Below are 22,357 nucleotides of genomic sequence, written 5' to 3' on the forward strand. Positions count from 1 at the left end.
GAACCCTGTTTGTTTTTCAGCGCTGTCTTAAGTGTCCAACTAGGATCAAGACCAAGTGCCGGTGAGCGAAGACGGCAGGAGAAAAATGCCCCAGGGAGACGAGCCCCTGGTTGGGAGGGCACAGCAAAGCGCAGCTGTCCCAGGCGCGGCGCTGGCGGGACGAGCGTCGCGGCCCCAGGCCCCAGGCCCTCAGCGCGCACCCCCGCCTCCCGCCCCTCCGACCCGGGCGCGTGCCCCGCAGCCGCTCCAGGCGGCCGGCCACCCGGTTACCAGGCAACGAGCTGCCCCTGCGCGAAGCCACTGGGCGGAATGTGGGGGGGAAGGCAGTTGGGAGGAGACCTTGAGCAGCAGGAATGAGCCCGGGTGAGAGCCGGCGTGGGGAGTTGTCTCTCGAGGGGGAGCCCTGGGAAGCGGACGGCTCGGAGAGGGCGCCGTGCCCCCCAACCCCGGCCCCGGCGCCCCGGCCCTTTCAGCCCCAGGCGGGTCCCTTCTGGAGTGCCGATCTTCCCGACTAGCCGCACACCCCTGCTCTCCCCGGGAGAAAAACACCGCCTCCGTCCCCACGCCCTGCCTTTGCTTCCAGCCTCCGGGGCACCGGGTCCCGCCGCGCTGCGTGGTCCCAGCGCGCCCTCCCGTGGCCGCTTCGGGCGCCCGCGGCCCGAATCGCACGCTTCGCCGCCCTTCTCCCCACCAAGCTAAAAGCCCGCCGTATGGTTGTTACAGAGAAGCATCACGAGGAAGAGGACGAAGTTGACTGCGTTCTCCTTTCAGCGTCCAAGATCCTAAATTCCTCTGACGGGGTAAAGGAAAGTGGTGGGAGTGACACAGGTAAAATCTCCACGTCAGTGGTGTTTCTCCCTCTTACTATAGACAAGGGGTCCCCTGCCTAAATCCACTGGCCGGACAGGTGCACTTCCAGTACGTATGTACTTTGGGTAACTATTATTATGGTACTAAAAATAGCTAACACAGCACACTTACTTTGTGCCAGGTGTTGTTCCAAGCACTTAAGTGTATCAATTCATTTAATCCTCACCACAACCCTATGAAGTAGGTACTACCATCATCCACATTTTATGAGGAAACTGAGGCACAGAGTGATTAACTCCCCAAGGTCACATAGGTGGCAAATGAAAAAGCCAGTATTCAGCAGCGTGGCTCCAGAGTCCAGGCCTTAACCACCATGCTATACTATACTGCTTCTTGAATATCAAATAAGAATATTTTGGGGCAGATGTTAAAAAGATATAAATTTTTCCAAAGGAATTACTTTTTACAGTAAGTATTTGTGGACTATAGAATATTGTATAGGGAGGATATTTGAAATAACCAAAGTGCTACAATTCCAAGCTCCACATAAACCATGAACAAGATGTGTATAAATACCCAGTTAGGGGTATCATACTGAGAATACTGAAGCTGGACTCACTTCCTTGAGAGAAGCCCAAGGAGGTTACCCACCTCTTGGAAGAGGCTGGTGGTCAGTGTGACATTCCAGGGAAGGAACAGAGCACTCTGGGTAGAAGGCGGTATCTAGAGTGATGCACCAAGTTAGGAGCCCTAGTTGCCCAAAACCCACACGTGACATATGGGGAATCCAGACACGGAGGCACTGAGAGAAGTGACCTGAGATCAGGACAGGATTTCTGCACCTCTCTAAATCCAGGACCTTCGCACATGCCATGTCAAGGGCCCTGAAAGAAGAGCTAGAGCAACCACATCTCAGTAGACCAAAGACAACTGGATGCCCAGGGACCATCAGTATAAGCAGCATCTCCAAGGAGGCCAGCAGGACAGTGCCTGACTGGCCAATGCCCCAGTCTTCTGTGCCCCACCATCCATGAGGATATGCAGACATCCTTGTGCAACAGGAAACCTGAACAGGGAGTAAGAGTCTTCACAGAGAGTTTAGAGGTTGTGTCAACTCAATATTGACCTCAAAGAAAGCATTTAAGGTGAGAAGAAATTGAGGTACTTTAATTTGGCAAATCACATGTTCTCTAACATAAGATTTAGGGCTCTGGGGAAAGATGCCAGCATGACAGAAAATGAGGTTACATACACTTATTTAAGAGCCACAGTCTATCTTGCTAAAGCAGATGAGTTACAAGTGCAGGGTCTAGCAAGGACAGGTTTTTAGTAGCATAGATTTGAGCTGGGGTGCTGCCTTGGATGGCAAAATTAGGAGGTATGACTTTGTTCCCTCCCCTTTTTCCGTTCTCCTATCTACACTTCATTGCCACCATGTGATCCATTCCCTGAGTACTAACCGACAGAATAGTAACCCCATTTGCATAAATAATGCTGAGTTACAAGAAACCCTATAGTATTTCTGAGGTCTCTTTAATTTTTTTTTTTTAAGATTTTATTTATTTATTTGACAGAGACACAACGAGAGAGGGAACACAAGCAGGGGGAGTGGGAGAGGGAGAAGCAGGCTTCCCGCCGAGCAGGGAGCCCGATGCGGGGCTCCATCCCAGGACCCTGGGATCATGACCTGAGCCGAAGGCAGACGCTTAACGACTGAGCCACCCAGGCGCCCCTCTTTAATTTTAAAAGAGTAAGTGGTTAGCCTATGTAACCCTTGATTGATTGGAATGGAGATGTGAAGGATACTTTGAGACTTCGAGATATCCAGTGTGCTGTTTTTAGCACCCCTGTTCTACCCAAGTCTTCATTCATTCATCCATCCATTCATTCATCAAACAAATATTTTTGAACAAGTACTGTCCTAGGTGCTGGGGATCCAACAGAGAACAAAATATGCAAAATACCTGCTCACATGAAGCTTACCTTCTACTAGAAGGAACAAAGGAGATTGTGTGTAATACATCCCATGGAGAAAAGTAAGGCACAGAGGGAGAGGGGGAGTATACAGAGTGTCAGAGGTGGATAGGGAGTGTGCAATTTGATTTTAAATAGGGTGGTAGGAGACCTTACGGGGCAGATCACATCTGAGCAAAGACCTGAAGGAGGTAAAGGAGTAATCAATGCAGATTTCTAGGGAAAGAGCATTCGGGCAGGGGGAACAGCAACAGTGCAGGCCCTGAGGTAGGAGAATGCCTGGCACGTTTGAGGAACAGTTGGTGTGACTGGACCAGTGAGTAAGGGGAAGGGTAAGATCAGAAAGGAAATTGGGGAAGGGGGCACCTTAGTTCCATCTAAGGATCTGGGGGTTATTCTGCACAAAATGGGAAACATTAAAGAGTTTCAAGCAGCCATCCCTCCCCTCCATTGCAACTGGAAATTTGAAATTTATTGACTCGTCATCATATTGATAATACCCTTGTCTCTGCAGTAGTGATTAGAATAAATATTTCTTGAGCATTTAGTTTGTGCCATGCATTCTGCAAAGGGCTTTACCTACAAACTAGATAACTACTTGTGTTATCCCTCATAGCAAGTGTATGGCAAAGCCAGGATTCAAGCACAGACAGCCTGACCCTACGGCTTCCGCGACAAAGCCCCATGCAGACAGCGTCACACCTCATTAGGCTTTGTAAAACAGTTCCTTCTAGGAATGAATTTGTGTTGTCATAGCAAAACATTTGAACCTGAGAATGACAAAGCTTTGACTACAGAGTATCTTCTTTTTTTTTTTTTTTTAAGATTTTATTTATTTATTTGAGAGAGAGAGAGCATGAGAGGGGGGAGGGTCAGAGGGAGAAGCAGACTCCCCGCTGAGCGGGGAGCCCGATGCGGGACTTGATCCCCAGACTCCAGGATCATGACCTGAGCAGAAAGCAATCTCTTAACCAAGTGAGCCACCCAGGCGCCCTACAGAGTATCTTCTAACATCCTATATGGAATCATTACTATGTTGCATTTTAAAAACTCATTTGTTCTCCTTCGTCTGTTAGCTACAGGTATGCACTTAATACAGGCATACCTCAGAGATATTGTGGGTTTGGTTCCAGACCATTGCAATACAGAGAATGTCACAATAAAGTGAGTCAGATGAATTTTTTGGTTTCCCAGTGCATATAAAATTTATGTTTATATTACTGTAGTCTACTAAGCATGCAATAGCATTATGTCTACTTTTTAAAAATGTACATACCCTAATTAAAAAATACTTTTTTGCTAAAAAATGATGACCATCATCTAAGCTTTCAGCAAGTTATAGTCACTGATTACAGATCACCATAACAAATATAATAGCGAAAAATTTTGAAATCCTGTGAGAATTACCAAAATGTGACACAGAGACACAAAGTAAGCAGATGCTGTTGGGAAAATGGAACCAACAGACTTGCTCGACACAGGGTTGCCACAGACCTTCAATTTGTAAAAAAAATCACAATATTTGCGAAGCACAATAAAACAAGGTGTGCCTGTATGTTGACTAATGGCATAATCCTCTGCAGGTTTCAGAATAAATTCCCCATATCTTTAATTACTTCAAAAGCCATCCCACTGATAACTATCTTGTTTTTCACTCCTCACATTTAAATATGAGACAGCTAGAGAATTTAATTGAACATAATATGAATACTATTTCTTGCATTCCCAGTAGAGTATCAGCTTCTTCAGGGCTGGGACCCTATCTTCCACTTCGTCTACACACCTCTCAATATTGCATGTTTAGCAAAGACTTAATAAATGATGACCTTTGATTGTGTTCCCCTTCCTGTGCCTATTTGGTAATTTCCCTTCCAATTCTAGAATCACATAATTCTATGTGGTTGACTAAGTATTGCTGAATTTTAAGATTAGCTTTCCTTTGGGAATAAGTAGTAGCCAATGTCTCCAAAATTCATAAAAAAACAAAAAGTTATTTTAATAGCCATTAAAAACCGATAAATCCAACTCTCTGCCTATTCTATATCTTCACTGAATCCTCTGAACATTGCAGGAGAAAGCCATTCACTTCTGAGTCATAACATGGATCTCAGTGCTCCTTGGAACACTTTATTTCCCCAGCAAATGCTTTTTCAAAACTTCTCCAAGATAACTATTTCACTCTATTGTTTCCTCAATCTCCAAAACCCTTCACCACTACCTCTAAACTCATTAACATAATCTCACACTATATGAAAAAAAAGAAGCAATCAGACCCAAACTCCCTGACCCTCAAACTTAAAATTTGCTGACCTACCTGCTTGTGTACCCGTATTATCTGCTGTCCCCCATTTCTTGTTTGTCAAGTTTTTATTTAAATTCCGTTTAGTTACCAGACAGTGTTATATTCATTTCAGGTGTACAATATAGTGATTCAACACTTCCATACAACACCTGGTGCTGGTCACACATGTGCATTCCTTAATCCCCATCACCTATTTCACCCATCCCCCACCCCCGCCCCCTCTGGTCACTGTCAATCAGTTTGTTCTCTAGAGAATCTGTTTCTTGGTTTGCCTCTTTTTTTTCCCCTTTGCTCCTTTGTTTTGTTTCTTAAATTCCACATATGAGTGAAATCACATGGTATTTGTCTTTCTCTGACTGACTTATTTCACTTAGCATAATACTCTCTAGCTCCAGCCATGTTATTGCAAATGGCAAGACTTCATTCTTTTTTATAGCTGAGCAGTATTCCATTGTATATGTGTACCACTTCTTCTTTATCCATTTATCAATAGATGAACCACCTGGGCTATTTCCATAATTTGGCTACTGTAGATAATGCTACTATAAACATCAGAGTGCATGTATTCCTTTGAATTAGTATTTTTTTATTCTTTAGGTAAATACCTAGTAGTGCAATTCCTGGATTGTGGGGTAGTTCTGTTTTTAAACTTTTGAGGAACTTCCATACCGTTTTCCACAGTGGCTGCACCAGTTTGCATTCCCAGTAACTGCAAGAAGATTCCCCTTTCTCCACATTCTCACCAATCATTTCCCTGATGATAAGTGATGTTGAGCATCTTTTCATGTGTCTGTTGGCCATCAGTATGTCTTCTTTGGAAAAATGTCTATTCATGTTAACTGACCATTTTTAAATTAGATTATTTTGGGGGTGTTGAGTTTTATAAGCTTTATAAAATTTATATTTTGGATACTAGTCCTTTTCAGATATGTCATTTGCAAATATCTTCTCCCATTCTGTAGGTTGCCTTTTAGTTTTGTTGATGGTTTCCTTTGCTGTACAGAAGCTATTTTGATGTAGTCCTAATAGTTTATTTTGCTTTTGTTTCCCTGGACTCAGGAGAGATACCTAAAAAGAATTTGCTATGGCCAATGTCAAAAAAGTTACTGCCTATGTTCTCTTCTAGGATTTTTATGGTTTCAGATCTCACATTTAGGCCTTTAATCCATTTTGAATTTATTTTTGTTATAGTATAAGAAAGTGGCCCAGTTTCATTCATTTGCATGTAGCTGTCCAGTTTTCCCAACACCATTTGTTGAAGAGACTCTCCTTTTCCCATTGGATATTCTTTCCTGGTTTGTTGAAGATTAATTGACCATATAATTGTGAGTTTATTTCTCAGTTTTCTATTCTGTTCCATTGATCTATGTGTCTATTTTTGTGCCAGTACCATACTGTCTTGATCACTATAGCTTTGTAATATAACTTGAAATCTGGAATTGTGATGCCTCCAGCTTTGCTTTTCTTTTTCAAGATTGCTTTGGCTATTCAGGGTCCTTTGTGGTTCCATACAAATTTTAGGATTGCTTGTCCTAGCTCTGTGAAAAATGCTGTTGGTATTTTGATAGGGATTGCATTAAATGTGGAGATTGCTTTGGGTAGTATAGACATATAACTATATTTGTTCTTCCAATCCATGAGCACGGAATGCCTTTCCATTCCCTTGTGTCACCTTCAGTTTCTTTCATCAGTGTTTATAGTTTTTAGAGTACAGGTCTTTCACCACTTTGGTTCAATTTATTCCTAGGTATCTCATTGTTTGGGGTACAGTTGTAAATGGGATTGATTCCTGAATTTCTCTTCTGCTGCTTCATTATTGATGTATAGAAATGCAACAGATGGGCGCCTGGGTGGCTCAGTTGGTTAGGCGACTGCCTTCGGCTCAGGTCATGATCCTGGAGTCCCGGGATCGAGTCCCATATCGGGCTCCTTGCTCAGCAGGGGTCTGCTTCTCCCTCTGACCCTCCCCCCTCTCATGTGCTCTCTCTTTCTCATTCTCTCTGTCTCAAATAAATAAATAAAATCTTTAAAAAAAAAAAAAAGAAATGCAACAGATTTCTGTGCGTTGATTTTGTATTCTTCAGCTTTACTGAATTGGTTTATCAGTTCTAGCAGTTTTTTGGTGGATTTGTTCAGGTTTTCTATATAGAGTATCATGTCATCTGAAAATAGTGAAAGTTTCATTTCTTCCTTGCCCATCTGGATGCCTTTTATTTCTTTTTGTTGTCTGATTGCTGTGGCTCCAACTTCCAATACTATGTTGAATAAAAGTGGTTCAGGTGGACATCCTTGTCTTGTTCCTGACCATAGAGGAAAAGCTCTCAGTTTTTCCCCATTTAGGTTGATACTAGCTGTGGGTTTTTCATATATGGACTTTATTATGTTGAGGTATGTTCCCTCTAAACCTATTTTGTTGATGGTTTTTACCGTGAATGTATGATGTACTTTGTCAGATGCTTTCTCTGCATCAATTGAAATGACCATATGGTTCTTATCCTTTTTTTTACGAATGTGATGTACCATGTTGACTGATTTGAGAATATTGAACCGCCTTTGCAATCCAAGAAGAAATTCCACTTGATCTTGGTGAATGATTTGTTTAATGTATTGATGGATTTGGTTTGCTAATATTTGAGAATTTTTGTATGTATGTTCATCAGGGATATTGGCCTGTAGTTATCTTTTCAGTTGTGTCTTTATCTGGTTTTGGTATCAGAGTAATGCTGGCCTCATAGAATGAATTTGGAATTTTCCTTCCTTTTCTATTTTTTTGGAATAGTTTGAGAAAAATAGGTGTTAAGGACTACTTTTGTCTTGCTGCTTTTAAGATTTTTTCTTTATCACTGTATGTTGCAAATTTAATTACAATATGTCTTTGTGTTGGCCTGCTTTTGTTCATTTTGATGGGAGTTCTCTCTGCCTCCCGGATCTGGATGTTGTTTCCTTCCCCCGATTAGGCAAATTTTCAGCTATTATTTCAAATAAATTTTCTGTCCCCTTTTCTCTCTCTTCTTCTTCTGAGACTCCTATAATATGAATATTATTATCTTTGGTGGAGTCACTGAGTTCCTTAAATCTATTCTCATTTTGCACAATTTTTTTTCTTTTTTGTTCAACTTGACTACTTTTCATTACTCTGTTCTGGGTCATTAATTCATTCCTCTGCTTCTTCCAGCCTGCTGTTCCTTGCATCGAGGGTGTTTCTATTTTCATTTGTTGCACTCTTCATTTCTGATCATCAGTGAGACTCTTTTATCTCTGTGGTAAGGGTCTCACTGATGTCTTCTATTCTGCTCTCAAGCCCAGTGAGTATCCTTATGATCATTGCTTTAAATTCTCCATCAGGCATGTTACTTGTATCTGTTTTGCTTAGACCACTGGCTTTGGCCTTATCTTGTTCTTTCATTTGGGATAAATTCCTGTGTCTTCACATTTTATCTACGTATCTGCCTTCTTTCTGTATTAGAAAAACCAGTTATGTCTTCTGCTCCTGAAAGTAATAGCCTCATGAAGAAGAGGTCATATAGTTCCCAAGGCCTGGCACTTCAGAGAGTGCCTCTGGTGTGTGCTGCGTGCACTCTGCTGTTGTGTTCTGGCTGCTCTATCTTTCAGGCCAGTCATCTGCAGAGTCTTTCCTTGCATGCTGTGGGCAGTGTTTGGTCCCTGGCCTCAATGTGGTGAGTTTGAGCTAGATGTGTTCTGGACTGCTTGTGAAATGAGACCTCTCACCACCTCCACTGGAACTGAGGCCCTACAAAACTTTCCGGTCAGGAGACATGGTGTGGGCAGGGGCTTGCACTGGTCTTCTGGGAGAGGGACCTGCCATGCTGGGACTGAGACAAGCATGTTTGAGAAGGGCAGTTCCACTGCAGCACAGGGCGGTAGGGCTTGGGGTAAGCAAGTTAGGCAGCCAGTGTCTGTGCTGCACTGCTTCCCACAGGTGGCTCTGTGTTTATGCTGAGGGGCCGGGGAGGGAATGGCACTGGCCAGCTCCTTTGTTCCCTCAGAGTTGTTTCTGTGAATGCTGCCTCTCAGGGACATGCTCTGAGAAGAGCAGAAAATCTCCTCACTGTGTGCCCCAGGTGCTCTTCAGATGGCTGTTTCCACACTCTCTGCCCCCCTGTTGTTTGCCTGGCTTCTGTCTAGGAGCAGCACGGGGCTGTCTGGGCTCTATCCCAGCCAAGGCTGCTGATGTTTAAAACTCCAGGATTTAAGCCCCACTGATTGCAAAAACTCAATGAATTCAGCCCCTCTCATTTTCTAAGCCAATGGCTTTGGGGAAATGTTCTCCTTGTGCATTCCCCTGTGTGCTCCTCTCTCTCTCCCTCCCTTCTCTGCAACCATGACTCCTTCCCCTGCACAGCAGCTATGATCTGTCTCTCCCCTAAACCACATTTCCACACTTCCTATTTTCTTCGATATGGCCTGTTTTCTTGCTTTAGTTGTGGAGTTTTTTCTGTCAGTCTTCAGGTTGATTCCTGGGGCATTAGGATGATTTGATAGTTATCTAGTTGTATTCATGGGACAAAGTGAGCCTAGGGTCCTCCTACTCCACCACCATCTTCCTGCTCCTGTTCCTGCTGTCCCCAGTTTCAATGGAAGAATTGTCCCTGCTCAATCAAAGCTCATTTCCTCTTTATCCTAGCTCTCCTGGAATTCTCAGATACTCAGCTTCTGCAGTTAACCTCCCTCATTCTCCAGAATTACTCTTCTTCTTTCCTACTACATGATTCCAGCAGGAAGCAGGCATGTTAGAATCTCTCATGGTTAAAAAATTCTTCCTGACCTTCACATCTCTTCTAACATGCACCCTATTCCACTAGGCACCCTATTTCTTTCCACAATAAAACTCAAAAGAGTTGCCTATACTCAATGCCCACAAATCTTCAAATTCCATTCTCTCTAGCCACTTCATTTGGGTTTTTGTGCCTGTCACTGCACAGAAACTGCCCTTGTCTAGGCCACCAGTGACATCTGTATTTTCCAATATAGTGTTCATATCCATTCCCCTGAACCAGAGACGGGAATATCCCACTGCCTTTTGATGTCCACTTTGACAGCTAACAGGAAACTTAACTTTAACATATCTAAAAGTTTTCCCTAAAACATCTTCCTACTCCATTCTTTTCCATTTTAGTAAATAACATCAGATTTCATCATCCATCTGCTCTCACCAAAAAACAAAAAAACAAAAAAAACAGGAGTCATCCTTCCTTCATCTCTTCTGGCCACATTTAACCACCTAACAATGCTTTATCTTCAAAACCTATTCTAAATCCACCTATATTTCTCCATCTTCCCTTCTGCCATTCTAGTCCAAGATACCTTTGTCTCTCACTTGGATTACCATAGTAGCCCTGCCATTGCCACCTTATAACCCATTATCATGCAGTAGAGTGACCATAAATGTTTCTTTTCAGATCAAATCATTCTCATGTTTGAAACCCTCTAAAGCTTCCCATTTCACTTAAAATAAAAGCCAAACCACTCAAGTGGCCCACAAGGTCCTACATAATCTAGCCCTGTCTCCCCCTCTGACCTCTAATCATAATGGGCTTCCATCTGCTCATTAAGCCACAGCCATATTGACTTTCCTTCTGTTCTGTAAACACAGATAAGCATGTTATGCTTCAGGACTCTGTCATGTCCTCTGCTCCAAATCTCTTCCTACAGATGTTCACATGGCTGGCCTTTTCTTATCATATGGTAATCTTGGCTGAAGCCAGTGGAACTGCCCTTCTCAAACATGCTTGCCTCAGTTCCAGCATGGCAGGTCCCTCCCCCAGAAGACCAGCATAAACCGCTGCCCATACCATGTTTCCTGACCAGAGAATTTTGCAGGGCTCAGTTCCAGTGGAGGTCAGATGCGCAGTCCAGAGCACATCTAGCTAAAACTCACCACATTCAGGCCACGGACCAGGCCAGATAGGCCTCTGCCAACCACTTTCTCCAGTGCTGTCCCCATCCTCCCTGTCACATTAGCTTATCCTCTTTGTGTTATTTATCACTCTTTGAAAGTATCTTGTTTATTTCTTTGTGTGCTTTTTATTTTCTGCTCATTCTCTAGAACGTAGGTACCGCAAGAGGTTTACAAGTTGTCTTATTTATTGCTGTGTCTCTAGTACCTATAATTTGGCATACCACATACTAGACACTCAATATTTGAATGAATGATGTTGTTGAAGGAATGAATCACTAAACGTGAAATAAACAAAAAAAAACGCTAAATCATTAACTTTTAAAAATTATTCTAGACTTTCAGATAGAGATTTTAGAGCCAAGGAAGACCCCAGACCTCCCTCCTCCAGTACCAAATGAAATAAACAAAAGAAAAAAAAATTAGAAAACCAGCAAAAACTTCACCAGCAGCACCTGAAGGACATAAAATTGGAAAATAGAGGCCAAAAATAAAGACAGAAGATTCTGGCAAGGCAAACTACTGACTGGCTTCTGACTTTCAGAAGCAATAAAACAAGTCAAAATCCTGAAAATACTCATTAATGCTGCTCCCACTGTTAATACAAAATGTGAATACAAAAAGAGGAAATACCTGTGTCTTCCTTTCTGCTGATTGGGCTTTAGGTGGGTAGAGAGGAGCAGCTAGGAGAATAGATAAGTAAACCTGGGCACTGATCAACAGGGGTTTACTTTGCTCTGAGGAAAGAAGTTCTGAGTAGGGCTGCCATTGGCTCATGGGGTGCCTTTGCATGGATTAGAGAAAGGTATATCAGACTCTAGGTATATGCAAACCCACATAGGGTACTGGTTAGCTGAGTGCAGTGGAGCATGGGACACATCTCAGCCCACATTTATCTTTTGGCCAGGAGCCCTTATGTAGGGAACAACCTTTACAATCTTATGTGGCAGTCCTAGTTCCAGGACTCCATACTGAATTAAGAGAATGATCCCAATCAAGAGAATATCTCCCTAGGGTAATAAGATATATCTCCTCTAGATTTCTAACTAGTCTCAGGGAATAACAACAAAATGGCAGTGATCACATCCTCCAATGGAGGCTTCACACAGCTCCAAATGATGTCTCTTCCCCCAGACCCCTCTCACCTAATTTTTAGGCTATAGAAAATGGATAGTAAAACACCCTGGCCCTGAAACCATATTTCAGGGGGACAGACCAATGGACTCCAAGAAGAATGTCAAGAGAAAACATCTACAGTATGTCAAAGAAAACAAATTCTGAGCAGAGTTATTCAGGTTGCACTGAGCCATATGAAAAGAAGCATCATGGTAACTGCAATCATACGATGGTCAAAAAAGAAGGAAGAGATGGAGGGAGGGAAATATATGTAGAAGCAGTGTGTAAATCTCATGTTCTTTCTTTAAAATCTTGTATTTGCTATATCCCTTTACCAAGTCTTTAAATTTCTTTTGACCCATACTTCGTACTCAGTTTTAGCAAAAGAAATACTGTACCTAGCCTTCAATTTGCAAGTCCTCCTAATGAGACAAAAGAAACCTGTGTGGAAAAGGGAAGCTGGTGCTGTAGATGCAGAAAGGAGATGGAATTCTGAACAGTAAATCCATTAAAAATAAAGTTGACAGCTGAAAATATTTATAATAATAATGTCCTATCTTTGTGTTTAAAATGTAAAGCATCATAAAACATCACAGTGTAAAAATAATGTAATAAGCAAATATCATGAAAAGTGGGAAGTAAATGTGAGAGCAAGTATAATGCTAATTTTCTCATCATTTACTCCCCTTCTTGGCAAGGACTAAATCAACACTGAATACAGTGGAAGTATATGTTATTAAAAAACATAAAAATTCCAATCTCTTAGTCCTCATGATATATTTTCATTAGCTTAAAGGGGTTTTATAGGAAATAATCTTTCACATAGTGAAAAAAATCTGAACAATAGTGATAATTTCAACTAATTGCAGTTTTCTTTATTCTATTAAAAGAAACACAAATTTAATACTACCTATCAAAAGTAACATGTATAGGGGCGCCTGGGTGGCTCAGTTGGTTAAGCGGCTGCCTTCGGCTCAGGTCATGATCCCAGGGTCCTGGGATCGAGCCCTACATCGGGCTCCCTGCTCAGCGGGAAGCCTGCTCCTCCCTCTCCCTCTGCCTGCCTCTCTGCCTACTTGTGCTCTCTATCTCTCTGTCAAATAAACAAATAAAAAAATCTTAAAAAAAAAAAAGTAACATGTATAATATTATCCCACTGTTCTAAAATAATTTCTTTTTTTCTGCATATATGCATAGAGAGCTGACTGAAAGGAGAGTACCTAAAATTCATAATGGTTAATTCTGGGTGGTGGGGTTCTAGGTAATATATTGGTTTTGATTTACAATTTGAGTTCATTTAGAAGTTGTCTTAGAGTCTGAAAAACTTTGGGATGCCTTGTTGCATTCGTCCAGATCTCACTTGAGTTTTGTTTTGTTTTTTAATCTCTCTGAGATGAACAATTCAGACTATTGTTTTATTCCTAGTAAGATGCAAAGCTGAGCAATACCCAAACAGACTCACTGTCCCTCCCTGCCCTCCGATGAAGGTGGGATCTTCAGTTGACCAAACAGCTCCAAGCTCTGAACCAAAGTTGCTCTCTCAGTGTTGAAGGGCCAGATGGCAAATGGGGGGTGGGGGGGTGCTTGCACTTTGCAACGAGCTCCTATAACATCTGGCAGACTGTCATTCCAAATGAGGGATGTGCTGACCTCTTTTAAAAACTTCTCTTAGGGCAGGGCGCCTGGGTGGCTCAGTTGGTTAAGCGACTGCCTTCAGCTCAGGTCATGATCCTGGAGTCCTGGGATCAAGTCCCGCATCGGGCTCCCTGCCCGGCAGGGAGTCTGCTTTGCCCTCTGACCCTCCTCCCTCTCATGCTCTCTGTCTCTCATTCTCTCTCTCTCAAATAAATAAGTAAAATCTTTAAAAAAAAAAAAAAAACCACTTCTCTTAGGGCAGAAATTGTCAGCCTAGGGGAACATTCCATCATAACTCTCATTTCATTTGAGACACTGAGTGTTTTTTAAATTATAATAAAAATTTACAAAGCAAGCAAAAAACTTATTTGGACAAAGAGGGATATATGTCAGGAAATTTGCAAACAGTTTATAGTCTCTCCCCTGTTACATATCTTTAATCTATTTTCTAGGAAGGAACACATGGGTTTTTATAGTATTTTGCTTAAGAGCATTACAAAAATTATGCTCTGTAAGTCCAATTTGTTTTCCATGATGAGGAAAAACAGCACATGGCCATTTCATAGACACTGAGACCTACACAGTACTTTGTCAAAGGTCTCCCACAACAGGATTATTAGTTGTTTGTTTTTTAAAATGCAGTTTATATTGCAGAAACAAAGATAATTGAGTTTTTGAAAGTTCCAAGTTTGGCATTACAAGTTAATGGTTTATTATAAAAGTAAAACCACTATTACAACCTCAAGTGAAAATTATTTAAGCCAAGTGAAAATTATTTCTTGGGCACCTGGGTGGCTCAGTTGGTTAAGCGACTGCCTTCGGCTCAGGTCGTAATCCCAGAGTCCTGGGATCGAGTCCTACATCGGGCTCTCAGCTCAGTGGGGAACCTGCTTCTCCCTCTGACCCTCTCCCCTCTCATGCTTTCTCACTCTCTCATTCTCTCTCTGTCTCTCAAATAAATAAATAAAATCTTTTTTTTAAAAAAGGAAAATTATTTCTTGATCTTATTATGTGACTAGCATTGGGTTCTTCCTAATGTGAACATCAAAATTCTTGGATAGTGAGACAGAGATAATTCACTATCCAAGAAAGTTAGGAGACTACTTTCTGTTACAGTTGTTTAAAAATAAAACTTAAGAATTAGATCATATGGTTTTTCAATTTTGCTTTTTAGAATATGGCTGCATATCAGAATCAGAACATCAAATCCAACCACAATCAGCACTGAAAGTAAGTTCATTTTCATTTCGTTTTTTTTTTTTTCTCCAAATACCTGTGTAAAGGCTGATCTCTTTCAGAATAAATACTTCCAAAATTCACGTGGATTTTCCACAAAAATCTTCATGAAAATACATTGGAGAATTAGCAAGAATGACTAAGAATGTGAGTCCTTTGACCCTCATGTGATCATTTCTGGTAATAGGCAACTTTGGGGGATATATATAAAAAGAAATAATAGCAATTTCAAAATGGTTCAATTTCATACCATGTTTAATTTTATTATAGGCCCTTCAGCATCAACTGGAATCATTTCAGGCTCTCCGAATACAGACTTTGCAGAATGTTAGCATGGTATGTTTCTTTTAATCTCTATATGGGAGATATCCAAACAAGGTATCATCCCACATTTCTAAGCTAATGATCACTAGCCAACTGATTAGTTCATGTAGAATGTAATAAAATAAGAATATTCCAGGCTCAAAATTTGTTTGGGGGAAACTACATTCTATTATCATTGAATTTGGATATGAGCCAAAAAGAAATAGTACTCACTGATTTTTTTTTAAATGTATGTTTAAAGTGCTACCTATATATAGTTTACAAATGGGAACTCTCATTATAAGTGAGAAGAAATCTAACTCAAATCCACCTAGGGAAAAAGTGTATCTTATTAGTGCAGGTAACTGAAAACCCTAGGGACAAACAAGTTCACCTGGCGATGGCTTAATCCATATGATCAGGACTTCGGTCATCAGGAACCCATCTCACTCCTTATTTTGGTTTTGCTTTCCACTATACTGGATTCTCAGACTCCATGTGGTAGCAAAAGGGCTGCTAGAAGCGCTAGGCTTTTATCCTTCCAGATTCCAGTCAGCGAAGAGACCATGCTCTTTTCTTCCTTAAGAGTTTATACTGAAGTGCTTGGACTGATTCTGACTGCCTGAGATTGGTTCATATGCAATCCTTGAACAAATCACTGTTGAAAGGAAGGCAGTGTTCTGACTGGTTAGCTCTCAGTCACGTGCAGCTGGAAGTGGGATCACCAAAGGCACATGGACTTTATCCAGAACAAATAAGAGATAGTATTAACAGAAGGATAGGGTAGGGATATTGGTGGTACATAACACAACACATACTCACTAAAGCCCAATATAAACTTCATCCTAATATTCTTATACTAAAAGCAGGTGCAGGGAAGTGGCAAGAGAAGACAAACTCCTCCTGAGGGTAATCGAATAGATTCAGTTCTGATGACAGAGATCAAAAGTCTCTGCTTTATTCAACAATATAAAAATCAAACACCCAAAATTACTTGAATATAGTTCATAAAATTTTATTGCTTTACTAAAGTAAGTTTTCCTGATTTTACAATCATATAATAAAGACATAATTTTCTTTAAAAATTCCTTTAATGATAGAGATTATTATAAATTAAATACATGTATTTTATATTTTACATGATGGAAAAGAATTTTTATGTCCAGGAAATTTAAAGGTATCTTTGAATTATAGTATCTGTTATTCCTATACATTCATAAGTTTATAACTCTGAAATAAAATTCTAACATTATCAATTTATCTTTTAAAGGTACAGTCTGAAATCAGTGAAATCTTGAACAAAAGTATTATTGAAGTAGAAAACCCACAATATAGCTCAGAAAAAAATCTAGTATTTGGCACACGCATTGAAAAAGCTTTGGTATGTTATTCTGTACAAAACTATTTCTATATTTAGTCACTTCAAAAATGTTACCACAACCATTTTATCTTCACCTTTACATTCTTAACCTTCTTCATGGGTCAAATGGACTGTCAGAGGAATACCTAAAAGATTCCCAAGTACATTGAAATATAAGGCAGGTTTTTTTTAGCCTGTCTATCCACTTAGGAATTTGTCTACTTTTAGGATTGACCAAGACCTGAGGTGAATTCTCTAGAAACAGGCTGGAACCAGAGTCACTCTGTCTATACTGATTAGAGCTCGCATTTCTAGAATAGTCACAGCCCTAGAATCATCTGAAATAGGAATGCAAGCTAAGGTTGACAAACAGCCCGGAAGTGGAAATATTCATTTCCCTTAAAATTCCTATTGCATTTGACCTATTGCTTCTATCTTCCCCATCTATCTACAATGGTCTCCTAAGGGATTCTAAATTTCTATTTCTGATATTGAGAAGGGTTGACCCATGTACATCACCCTCTGAGGAAATAAGTCTAATTTCTAAGCAAATTGTGAAGACCAGAGTTACAGATCTCAAAATAACTGTTGTTAGATTTTTCTGGAGAAAATGAGTCATATTCATTAGGCCTCTTTGCCTGTAGAAATGGATAAAATGTTCATCTGGGTTGTAAAAATAAATCCTCCACAAAATATTTTCTTGATTTGCTTGTCATGTGGCAAATGATATAGTACATTTATAGTGTGCTTTTTATTGTCACTAGCCTATAGAGAATCAAAAAGAAATCCTTTCTATGGAGAAAATTCATCATTTTGAGGAGTCCAACACTATTCATTCAACAGAAGAAAAATTCAGCAGTGATATTGTTAACAGTCTCTGTCAAGGTATAGATACTCCATCCCAGATACATTTCAAGGACCTATTAACTCAGAGAACTTCAACAGATAATTCAGCTTCAAACATAATTATGAACCCTTCAGAAAATTCTGACATGGTGAAGAATTATAATAACCTTTATAGTTTTCTACCTCATGCACCTCAAAATATGATGCCTCAAGCTGATACAGTAATTCTGGATAAATCCAAAATTACCGAGCCTTTCCTCAAGCATGGATTCTGTGAAAATTTAGACGATATCTGTCGTTCTATCAAACAAATGAAGGAAGAACTACAAAAGTCACATGATAGAGAACTGGCACTTACAAATGAACTTCAAACTTTAAAAACTGACACAAATGTTCCAAGAAATGGTAAATATGACCTGTCCCCCAGTCACAAGGAAAAAATTAACTTTATTAAGGAAGAAAATATAGAAAGTAACTTAAATGAAGATACAAAATCAAAGAGAATTGCAGAATTAGAAGCATTAGTAAACAAATTACTACCATTCAGGGAAACAGTGTCAAAATTCCATGTGAATTTTTGCAGGAAATGTAAAAGGTTATCCAAGAGTGAAATGCACAGGGGAAGGAGAAATGAGAAAAACAGTAAGGAAATTCCTATCACTGGCAAGAATATTGCAGATTTAAAATTCCATTCCAGAGTTCCAAGACCTACACTGTCATTCTTTGACCCAACAAAATATGAAATGAAAGGCAAAGAAACACAACCACTAATATCAAAACAAGGACCAATAATGTTTGAAAATGAGAAAACATCCAAAGTCAATTCTGTTACTGAGCACTGTGTTGCAAAAATTCAGTACTTACAGAATTACCTAAAAGAATCTACGCAGATACAGAAAAAAGTAACAGAGCTGGAGAATAAAAATCTAACCCTTAAGACCAAAATAAAACCTCTTGTGCTTACTACACAGTCTCTGATACAGAAAATTGAAACATACGAAAAGCAACTTAAGAATTTGGTTGAAGAAAAGAATGCTATTCAGTCCAAGTTAATTAAAACAGAAGAAGATGGTAAAGAATGTCTTAAAGAATTGAAAAAAATAATTAGTAAATATAATGTTCTTGTAGGACAAAATAAAACCCTAGAGGAAAAAAATAGTCAACTTTCTTTGGAGAAGCAACAAATGATAGAAACATTAGATCAACTAAAAAGTAAGGAACACAAAACTCAAAATGATATGGCCATAGTCAATAATGAAAATAATCGAATGAGTATAGAAATGGAATCAATGAAAACAAATATTCTATTGATACGAGATGAAAAGGAAATGCTAGAGAAAAAAACATACCAGCTTCTAAAGGAAAGAAGCTCAGTTGAAAATGAACTGAAGGAAAACCAACTAGAGATAATGCAGCTAAAAGAGAAAGAAAGGTTGGCAAAAACTGAACAAGAGACACTTCTTCAAATAATAGAAACAGTTAAAAGTGAAAAACTTAATCTTGAAACAACATTACAAGAATCCATTGCTGCTAGACAAATGATGGAAAGAGAAATTGAGAATATTCAAACATACCAATCCACTGCAGAGGAGAATTTTCTGAAAGAAATAAAAAATGCAAAATCAGAAGCAAGTATTTATAAGAATAGTTTGTCAGAAATGGGCACTGAATGTGAAATGTTATCAAAAATGGTAATGGAAATTAAAACAGATAATCAGATTCTAAAAGAAGAACTAAAAAAACATAGTAAAGAAAACATAAAATTTGAAAACAGCATCAGTAGACTTGCAGAAGATAAAATACTTTTAGAAAACTATGTAAGAAGTATAGAAAATGAAAGGGATACCTTAGAATTTGAGATGCGGAATCTTCAAAGAGATTATTTAAATCTAAGTGAAAAAGTCTGCAGTCCACAGAGTGACCTATCAAAAAAGGGTTATATTTCAAGAAGAGAGAAATTCCATTTTGACAACTGTGATACTTATGAAGACACCTCTGGTCCTAGGAGTAGGCCTTTGGCTCCTGATTTGAAAGGTATGTAATATTGCAGTGGATTAGTAGAGATGTGTTTAAGATTATTTTCACCTATTGGGCACTAGCCAGAGTACAGTAATAAGAAGGAAACTTTTAAGATGAATACAATTTATTCTTGTAAGATTTGTACCCAATTTATTATCTATTGGAATTATTTAGGACCTTTGCTCTTTTGGGGCGCCTGTGTGGCTCAGTTGGTTAAGTGTGTTTCTTGATCTCAGCTCAGGTCTTGATCTCAGGGTCATGAGTTCAAGCCCTACATTGGGCTCCACACTGGGCATGGAGCCTACTTTAAAAAAAAAAAAAAAAGGAATTTTGCTCTTTTGATAAAACTCATGTTGTTATTTTATTTATATTACTTCTATACATTGTATATGCACACAGCAACTTTGGCAGGGAGCAGGGTTTTTGTTTCTGTTTTCTGAAGTATACTTGGCACTCCCACATTAAAAAATTCTTTTTTTTCCAGGAATTCCAAGTCAACTGTATCAATTGCTTCCATCCAAGATATGTAAATAAATTTCTAAAATCAATGTTTCAAAATCCTTTGTCCAGTACTTTTTTCTCCACAAATTATTTTTTTAATTAATAATTAGAGAAAGAGAGAGTGCTGGGGGGGGAGGCGGTGCGAGGAGGGATAGAGGGAGAGAGAGAATCTCAAGCAGACTCCCCACCAAGAGCAGAGCCCAATGTGGGGCCTGATCTCAGGACCCTGAGATCATGACCTGAGCTGAAATCAAGAGTTGGATGCTTAACTGACTGAGCCACCCAGGTGCCCCCTCCACAAAATTATTTTAAATTCACTTTTACATAGGATTATAATTACCTTGTAATTAGAGTAATTTTTTAATTAGAAACTGCAATTAGGTATATATTTTTATATTGTCAAGAACTGTGAACAGCCTTGAGATTTCACTGAACTTGTAAGCTAATGTTGGTCTGACAGTTTCATGGATTCTAGTGGAAGACATGAGAGTCCTGGGTCAGGGATAAAGAACAGTTTGTTGCTCACAGCAATAGCAGTAGCCAGAACACCAGCACTTTTGCATTGATTCTCCAAGCCCCAATTCCTATATGCAGCATGAAAAGGGTCACACAGCATGTTGCATTACCGGAGAGAACTCTGAACTTAGGGAACCCAAATCTTTTATGAGTGCAGTAAGCATGCCTATGCCTCCCCTTTGCTCTTGATGGAAACATTACCCTTATTATATAGGACAATTACCATACTTGTCCTTGCTCCAGAGGAGACACTGTCTTTAGCTTCCAAGACTGATTGCTATACAAATAAACTGGTTGAATTTTGTCAAATGCTTTTCCTGCATTTACCAAAGTGATCATGTGGGGGTTTTTTTCTCCCTTTAATCTGTAAATATGGTAATTACATTTATTAATTTTAAAACATTACACCAACCTTGCATTCCTGGGATAAACTTCACTAGGTTATATATTACCCTTTTAATACATACTCCTGGATTCAATTCAATAATATTTTGTTAAAGATTTCTCCTTCTATGTTCAGAAAAATATTAGTCTCTATGTTATTTTCTTTAATGTCTTTGCCTGGTTTTGGTATCAGGAAAATCTGGCTTTATAAAATGTGTTGGGAAAGTTTCCCTCCTCCTCCATTTTCTGGAAGTATTAGTGTAGGATTGGTTATTGATATTATTTATTCCTTAAGTACATAATAGAATTGACCAGAGAGCCTGGAGTTTTCTAAACAGGAAGGTTTTACATTGCAAAATCAATTTCATTCATGGATATAGAACTATTGAAATTTTCTATTTCTTCTTGAGTCAATTTTGACTATGTGTATGTTCTGAAGAATTTGTACATTTCATATATGTTCTCAGACACATTGGCATAAAGTTGGTCAAGACTATTATCTTTTTAATGTCCAGAGGACATATAGTAATGTCCCATTTTTAATTTCTGACATTGGTAATTTAGGGATACTCCTTTTTTCTTGAACAGTTTTTCTTGAGTTCAGTTGATTTTATTGTTTTTCAAAAATCAGTTTTTTATTAATACTTCCTCTATTAACTTTGCTATTTTTAATCCATTGATTTCTGTTCTCTCTGTTTATTTTGGTCTTAATTTGCTCTTTCCCTAGTTTCTTAAGGTGGAAGATCAGGTCATTGGTTTGGAAAATTTATTTTTCTCTATAATATACATTTAAAGCTACAACTTATCCTCCAACCACTGCATTCGCTGTATCATACAAACTTTAATATGTTTTCAATTTCATTCAGTTCACAATATTTTCTCTTTCCCCTATGACTTATTCTTTGACATAATGGAATATTTAGAAGTGAGTTGCTAAATTTCCAACTCTGGAGATTTTCAGGTATTTTCTGTTACTGATTTCTAATTTAAATCTATTGTGATCAAAGAACAGTACAATTGATCTTTTTACACTTACTGAACTTATTTTACTGCCCAGAATATGGTCTGTGTTGGTCAATGTTTCACACTAACTTGAAAAGAATGTATATTCCGCTGTTGTTGGGTGGAGTGTTCTAAAAATGTCAACTAAGGAAAGGCTGTTGACAGTGCTGATAAAATCTATATACTTACTGATCTTCTACTTGTTCCAACAATTACTATAGAAGAATAGAGAAATGGGTTTGTCCATTCTATCAGTTTTTGTTTCGTATGTTTTAAAGTTCTTTTATGTGTACACTTTCATGTCCTGTTAGTGAATTAATCCCTTTATTATTACAAAATGAGCCCATTTATCCCTGGTGATTCTCCTTATTCTAATGTCTTTGATTGATACTAATATAGGCCCTCCAGTTGTCTTTAGACTTGTGTTTGCATAGTA

The 22,357-nt window shown here is 39.2% G+C and overlaps 1 protein-coding gene across 2 annotated transcripts; it reads left to right on the plus strand.

Annotated features, from left to right (window-relative positions):
* Positions 1 to 181: 181 nt before the first annotated feature.
* On the plus strand, positions 182 to 20,072 carry CCDC110 (coiled-coil domain containing 110). Of its 2 annotated transcripts, XM_035004234.1 has the most exons (6): positions 182 to 828; positions 14,929 to 14,984; positions 15,261 to 15,326; positions 16,564 to 16,674; positions 17,418 to 19,533; positions 20,003 to 20,072. In XM_035004234.1, exons 1-6 carry the CDS (start codon positions 711 to 713, stop codon positions 20,050 to 20,052), a joined length of 2,517 nt encoding a protein of 838 aa, XP_034860125.1. In that variant the 5' UTR covers positions 182 to 710; the 3' UTR covers positions 20,053 to 20,072. The 2 variants fall into 2 exon arrangements, with proteins under 2 accessions (XP_034860125.1, XP_034860124.1); XM_035004233.1 differs by lacking the exons at positions 182 to 828; positions 16,564 to 16,674 and having other exon boundaries at positions 14,917 to 15,137.
* The last annotated feature ends 2,285 nt before the right edge of the window (positions 20,073 to 22,357 follow it).

This window comes from Mirounga leonina, unplaced genomic scaffold (genome assembly GCF_011800145.1).
Source record: "Mirounga leonina isolate KUSES-001 unplaced genomic scaffold, KU_Mleo_1.0 Mir_128, whole genome shotgun sequence".
Lineage (NCBI taxonomy): Eukaryota > Metazoa > Chordata > Mammalia > Carnivora > Phocidae > Mirounga > Mirounga leonina.

What these genes read in the sequence shown, in the direction of transcription:
- CCDC110 (XM_035004234.1), top strand. Translation starts at nt 711, where the DNA reads ATGGTTGTTACAGAGAAGCATCACGAGGAAGAGGACGAAGTTGACTGC. An exon ending in AACCACAATCAGCACTGAAA is followed by an intron (nt 14,985 to 15,260) that starts GTAAGTTCATTT and finishes ATTTTATTATAG; the next exon opens with GCCCTTCAGCATCAACTGGA. An exon ending in CTTTGCAGAATGTTAGCATG is followed by an intron (nt 15,327 to 16,563) that starts GTATGTTTCTTT and finishes TATCTTTTAAAG; the next exon opens with GTACAGTCTGAAATCAGTGA.